This window comes from Lolium rigidum, chromosome 6, assembly GCF_022539505.1.
Source record: "Lolium rigidum isolate FL_2022 chromosome 6, APGP_CSIRO_Lrig_0.1, whole genome shotgun sequence".
In the NCBI taxonomy this organism is placed as follows: Eukaryota; Viridiplantae; Streptophyta; class Magnoliopsida; order Poales; family Poaceae; genus Lolium; species Lolium rigidum.
Window position 1 is genome coordinate 10,998,802 of NC_061513.1, and position 6,873 is coordinate 11,005,674.

At 41.9% G+C, this 6,873-nt stretch overlaps 1 protein-coding gene across 1 annotated transcript; it reads left to right on the plus strand.

Annotated features, from left to right (window-relative positions):
• Positions 1–492: 492 nt before the first annotated feature.
• LOC124665868 (long chain base biosynthesis protein 1a) lies at positions 493–4,732 on the plus strand. Its single transcript, XM_047203231.1, has 13 exons — positions 493–603; positions 1,363–1,532; positions 1,607–1,701; positions 1,818–1,909; positions 2,422–2,515; positions 2,596–2,668; positions 2,756–2,888; positions 3,067–3,241; positions 3,402–3,542; positions 3,658–3,753; positions 3,852–3,993; positions 4,113–4,240; positions 4,328–4,732. The coding sequence occupies exons 2-13, from the start codon at positions 1,421–1,423 to the stop codon at positions 4,502–4,504; spliced, it is 1,458 nt and encodes a 485-aa protein (XP_047059187.1). The 5' UTR covers positions 493–603; positions 1,363–1,420; the 3' UTR covers positions 4,505–4,732.
• The last annotated feature ends 2,141 nt before the right edge of the window (positions 4,733–6,873 follow it).

Here is a 6,873-nt window from a genome sequence, read left to right on the forward strand (position 1 = left end):
GATATCGCTATTTCCATATCATGTACCTTATTTTTTGTAGCGAATTTGGATCGGAGCGGATAATTATCGAATGCGAATCCGAATGCGGATTATATCGAATTGCGGACATGCAGCGGATTCGGGATAGACTCGGGTCGGAAGCGGATAATTGAGTAAATATTATACCCATAAAATTAGAAGTATGTTTCTTTTATGTAAAAAATGTAAGCACAAAGCATATAATAGTAGACTATAGCCAAATCTCTACACTTGTTCGTATAGCAAATTTACAGGAGAAGCATAGATGTTGGATCGCACGGATCATCATGTCAAAGTGCGTGTGGATGAATATGAATCCACCTCCTAGAAGAGAAGCGCGACGATTGGCTATGAGGCGCAAGTTTCCTCTCGTTTTGTTGACCTGAGTTTCCTCCAAGTTACTGCGGCGGCCAAGACCACCGCCACCGCCTCCTCCCCACGCTGCCAGATCCCGCCGCCGACTCCTCGTCGTCGCCTCCTCGAAGTTCCCTCGTACGCCAGATCCCGGCGTCGCCGTCGCCTCCAACGCAACCTCCCTCGGCCGCCGGCAGTTCCTCCGACGTTGGAAGGCTGGCTTTCGCTCCGGTGAGTTCTCTTTCCACCCCTCCAGCTAGTTGTAGGTTCTTGATTGGCGCCATGATTAGGGTTCTTGATTTCCCGTCAGATCTAGGCCTGCACATGTATGCGCCATGGACATGTTCTTTGATCGATTTGTTCTGCTAGGTTAATTAGTTATCAGGTCATCTCGTTTCCACAAGAGAAAATAGTCCAAGTTGCAGAGGTAAGCAGCTTGAGTTGTAGCATGTCGTCCAGGTCAAGTGAGAAGCTGATGAGTGATGGCTTGGCAGCAAAAAATACTCTTGTCACAGCAAAAGGTTCAGTCGTTAGTTGGAGTAAAGAGCTCAAGACTGAGCAAGCTAGATGCCAGTTAACCCCCCCTCGTCATGAGACAAGACCTGCATTACGAGTATGACACCCTGTGCTAACCACAGTATCAGATGATCAGAAGAAGATGATTGGCAATTTGGCATCGTCTAGGCATGGCATTGTGGCTGGATTTGGCATCGGGGTCTGGGGCAGCAAGGGCTAGGCTTTCGCCAGCTTTATTTTGCTGGACCTCCCCTCGTTGCGGGTGAGATTTGGATTACGGGCGTGCAGAAAGTGGAAAGTTAAGAACTTTATTGAGTCGCTCTCAGATTGGATCCAAGCGATTTCTTCATGTAGCTGTTGCATAAGTAGTCTAAGTTAAACAAGGCCTTTTGTGTTTGTCCAATCTTTGGTTCAGATTTGTGTGGATTCTAAGTTTACATTCTGTTTTTGTTTGTGGTCGATCTTGTTTGACAGGTTTGAAAGGCTGAGGTTTTCATCGTGTGTTAGAAAAAGCTCGCCATAGACTTAGGAAATGGACATGGCATTGCCGATTGTCAATGCCACCACGGCAGTGCTTGCTCGTGTCTCAGCTGCATTCAACGCTCCTCTTGCCCGTGCGGTCGTCTTCGGTGTTCATATCGATGGTAAGCCTCTTTTATCCATATGATGACGGTGTTGGTATAGTTTTTTGACATTTTGAGGTGCTGTCATTTTTCAGGTCACTTGGTTGTGGAAGGACTTCTTATTGCAGTCATAGTGTTTCAGCTTTCTAGGAAGAGCTACAAACCTCCAAAGAAGCCACTTAGTGAAAAGGTAGATTGGTTTTCTGTCCATGGACCACTGTCTGTTCATGTTCAAAGTATTGGTATTGGTATTGGTCATCGCATCATGAAACATTTTCGTAAGAGTTTGGAATTTTATCTCCGCAGGAAGTCGATGAGCTATGTGATGAATGGGAACCAGAACCTTTGTGTCCTCCAATCAAAGAGGGGGCCCGAATTGAGGCACCAATCTTGGAAAGGTTTGTGTGATATCTTAATTTCGTAAGATGTAATCCTATCGGTTTGCTAAATTTGTGCTGGTAGTTTTTTCCTTTTCTCTTTTCCTATCGCTGTTTCGTGCCCGTGCACCTATAAATTTTAGGAATAACTTGCAAACTCCTAGCATTCGTATTGCTCTGCTAAGTAATTCTTACCATAGAACATCTATGTTGTCATTCGTCTTGGTTATTGTGTAAGTATCTGCAAAAGAAATAGATAATGGTAAAGAACCTCTTGCAGAAGTTTATGCAAATGATATTATGTTTTAATCAAAGCTCACCATCGGCAGATATCATGCTAGAGATTTTTCTTGTATGTGGATCGATCTATTCTAATTCGATTTGCTGAGATCCATGGAATATGAAATGTATATATTTACAGCAGGGCCAGATTATGATTTCAGGATATGTGCAGTTGCTCGACATATGTCATAGGCCCTTTATTTGACTTATGGGGACCACGGCTAACACTGCTAAGTTGATTTCTTATACAGTGCTGCTGGACCACATACAACCATTGATGGGAAGGAAGTTGTAAACTTTGCATCAGCAAACTACCTTGGTTTAATAGGCAATGAGAAAATTACCGTAAGTCGTAACTAAACTTTGAAAGTATTTTTGACAACTAAATTCGTCCAGAATATCTTATAAATGCGAGTGGCATGTAGGATTCTTGTGTTGGTTCGTTGGAGAAATATGGCGTTGGATCCTGTGGTCCACGTGGCTTTTATGGAACAATTGGTTAGTATATTTTCTGTGTATGTTCACAGCCAATTACCTCTACTGTGAGTATGGAGGAGTTTACTTTTGAACGCGGAACACTTGCAGATGTCCACCTTGACTGTGAGGCAAAAATAGCTAACTTCCTGGGAACGCCGGACTCCATTTTGTATTCGTATGGGATATCTACCATATTCAGTGTGATACCCGCCTTTTGTAAGAAAGGAGATATCATAGTGGCGTGAGTAAATCTTCCTTTTAATTTGTTGGGATTAGATATGCAATATAGCATATTGGTTTCAGGCGGACAGACATTTGTTCTCACGTTTTCAGTTTGCCAGCTTATACCCAGCTAGTAATTTGCATTGAATATCATTTTTGCCAATTGGGCTGAAGCCATTTTTGTATGTTCATTGCAGTGATGAAGGTGTTCACTGGGCAGTGCAAAATGGTCTCTATCTCTCAAGAAGTACTGTTGTTTATTTCAAGCATAATGATATGGCTTCACTCGCTAGCACTTTGGAAAAACTTACTCGTCGGAACAAACGTACTGAGAATATTAGACGCTACATTGTTGTGGAATCTACCTACCAGGTATGCTTTGCTTCCTTTTGTGATTATTTTGTGTTAGATAAGTGTAGGTTTTTTATTATTTGTGCAGGTTTTCAACTTCAAATAGTTATGCTGATTGTAAACCCATGAAATATTTTAGATATAAACCTTCCGATGAAACCCCCTCTTGTGGTGACTGCAGAATTCTGGTCAAATTGCCCCCTTGGATGAGATAATCAAATTGAAGGAGAAATATCGTTTCCGTGTTATTTTAGAGGAGAGTCATTCGTTTGGTGTTCTTGGCAAGTCTGGACGGGGCCTTGCTGAACAATATGGAGTTCCAGTGAGTATTTGGTGTTTACTCCTAGTGTTAAAAAAGAAAATACTCTGCTGCAAACATGAAGAGCTGGATCCTGGCCTGGTTCTTTCTATTTCTGAAATTTTCTTACATTGTACAGATTGACAAAATTGATATTATCACTGCTGGAATGGGAAATGCATTAGCTACCGATGGTGGCTTCTGTACAGGAAGCGCCAGAGTTGTTGATCATCAGGTAGATGCAATTCCAGATTGCTGAAACATCAAGATAAACAGAATTTGTGTCTTTAAACATTTTGAGTTTTGAATGATTAAGGAGTTACATTTTTGCAGCGTCTAAGCAGTGCTGGCTATGTTTTCTCTGCCTCTCTGCCACCATATCTTGCCACTGCGGCACTTTCTGCTGTAAACTATTTGGAGGAGAATCCCTCGGTTCTAGCCAACCTAAGGAGCAACGTTGCTCTTCTGCATAAAGGTAGAGATGTTTGACTTGCCATTTAGCAACTTGTGGAGTTAGATGTGCAACCCATGATATGTGCCTGCTACCTGTTGTATGGTCACCCACCTTGATGCCTTTTATGTATTTGATTGCAGGACTGTCAGGTACACCAGGGCTTGAAATTTCTAGCCATCTTCTGTCACCTATCGTCTTCCTCAAGCTGAAGAAATCGTCAGGGTCTCTAACCACTGACCTAGATCTTCTCGAAACCATTGCCGATCAGGTATGTTCGAATGGGCTCGGTGATACTTCCAGATGCGAGGTACCTGAATTTTCATGCGCACATATTCACAAATCCTTTCTCCAATAGGCTTTGAAGGAAGATTCGGTTTTCGTCGTGGCATCGAAGAGGTCAACTTTGGACAGGTGCAAGCTTCCGGTTGGAATCCGCCTGTTCGTATCAGCTGGTCACACTGAATCAGACATCTCCAAAGTGTGTTCATCCTTGAAGAGGATTTCCGCGTCGGTCCTTTCAGACCACGTTTGATCCTGGATCCCCTTCAAGAAGAGAGCGACTTTGGTCGGTCTTCGATGCCCTGTGTACTCTACTACTCTAGGCTGTGTGTTTGGTATATGTACATAACAGTTATGTACATTTCTAGATCTGATCAACTCGTGTTGTTGCTGAAAATTTTGTAAAACTTTGTGGCTAGAGATGCCACGCTTTTGCTGTACATTTGACTGATTTACATGTTGTAAACTAGATATTTTTTCAGTGCCCCTCTTTCATGTCTCTATACTCTCTCTCTGCACCTTGGTAACGTGAATACACATACATTCGTCATTTATCTCTGCAAAAAACAGCGACATCCACTGTCGGATAAATGCAATGCACAAGATATATAGGCACGAACTTTTCTACTCGGTGAATGTACATTGATCTATCTATATACTATATATTAAGGGTGGAGCAAATAGAGCTCCTTCGGCGTTCCACATAAGGTATTGTAGAGCTCTATTTTCTTCCAATCACAGCGTGCCATATAGACGCTTGCCTTTTCTTTTCTTTTTTATAATTTTTCTGTGCAAGTTTTAGTTACCATTTTCTGATCGTTCTTTTTTACGGTAGTTACCCTACATAGCGCACTTTACTCCTACGACAGTTATTTTTTAAAATACCTCTTTTCATCATTCAATGGTGATTGCTCGACACAACTTTTGGGCCGTAACCTTTTAATGTAGAGCTCCATTTTCTTCCAATCACAACTTGCCACATAGATGCTTGCCTTTTTTTTTTGTATATATATAATTTTTTGTGCAATTTTTAGTTACCATTTTCGATCGTTATTTTTTTAAAGTAAGTTCCCTTGCGTAGCGCATTTTACTTCTACGGCAGTTTTTTTTAATACCTCTTTTTATCATTCAATGGTGATTTCTCAACACAACTTTTGGGTCGTAATTTTTTACACTAACTTTTCTATGCTCGAAACACCACTTTTTTAAATTTCTTTTTTTAATCCTTCGATAGTCATAATTCGTCATCAGTTGGGAATAGTATTTTCCCCTCTTTGCCTGGTAATTCTCTGACACAACTTTCCGACCGTCTTTTTTCCGATGGTATTTAACCCTACGTTAATTGTTTGTTGGTGATTAATTTCTGGGCAGCATTTCGTTGGTGGTAATTTCCAATTATTTGACATTAATTTTTGATATAACTTTCCAGCTGTAATTTTTCATGGTAGTTGCCCCATGGTATCTCTTCCACGCTCAATACTTCTCTGTCCGTAATTCGTGAGCAGTTATTTCATTTTTTTGTCCCTTCTACATTGTTTGGCAGTAGTTTTTCCTCACACTTTCATCTGTAACTTCCTCACGGTAACTATCCTTCAACAAATTTTTGAGGGTGGGTACTTTTTCACCTGTAATTTAATATTTTTATACTTTTTTACTCTTTTACAATAACTCCATTGTCGGTCGTCTCTTTTATTTGGGAAAAAATACTATTGATGTCTTGCTCTCTTCTGCATTAACTTTAGACAACAATATTATATTACAGATCATGTATCTCCAACATTATTATTAACCGATTAATCAATAACGTTGTCCCATCGCGGGCGCGCGGCGTGCCCCGCATCTTCCTAGTACATACATTAAGGACGGAACAAATAACGGCCTGTTAGTGATCTGAGTTACTGTAGAGGCCTAATTTTACCCAATCTTTCCGTGACGCGTATGCCCTTAGAACTGTATACGCGCGAGATTCCGTGTGCCATCTCCACTTCTTTGCCCTTTTCTCCTCTTCTTTTCCTTTTTTCCGTGCCTCTTTAACCTCTTTTACCGGTCTTCTTCCGGTAGACTATTCCTGATTTTTCGGCTCTTTCCTGTTAGCCAGTGCTTTTCTGTTTTTACCTCTCGGCTATTGCCGGTTGCTCGGTCAAGATGGTGATTGTGTGCCACGTCTGGTCTTTCGTATGTTACGTGTCCTCTTCCCACTTCTCTGTCGTAGTCGGTCGTCTGTTTTGAATCTCTGCTTATTGTTCTTCCAGCCGTGTATCGGAGATATCGATGTGCTTGCCGTGCCTCCTATTTTTTGCCGCTCAGCTATCCCCGTCGGCCAGGTTTGGTCTCTTCTCCTTGGTTAATTTCTCTACTTTCTGTGATTAGTTCGTGTTTGGAGATTTTCTCATGCGTGGCGCTCCTTCTATGCAGGTTTTAGAATGACCAGCCGCCCTGTTTCTAGCCGGAGGCATGGCTGCCCTCCTTCCGTGTCGCCTCCTCCGGTCCGCGCCATCGCTGTTGACAAGGGACTAACTTGTCAATGCCTACGGATTGTAGACTAGGGTTTAGTTGGAAGTAGAGGGCAAGTAGATCTCGAGAGTTTCAGCCGGAAAAGTGCTCGACTTTTAGAAAACTAGG

Bases quoted from the DNA above. Each gene is read 5' to 3' on its own strand.
- LOC124665868 (XM_047203231.1), top strand. From the start codon at position 1,421: ATGGACATGGCATTGCCGATTGTCAATGCCACCACGGCAGTGCTTGCT. The intron at 2,889-3,066 runs GTGAGTAAATCT...TGTTCATTGCAG, and splicing joins AAAGGAGATATCATAGTGGC to TGATGAAGGTGTTCACTGGG. The intron at 3,754-3,851 runs GTAGATGCAATT...ACATTTTTGCAG, and splicing joins CCAGAGTTGTTGATCATCAG to CGTCTAAGCAGTGCTGGCTA.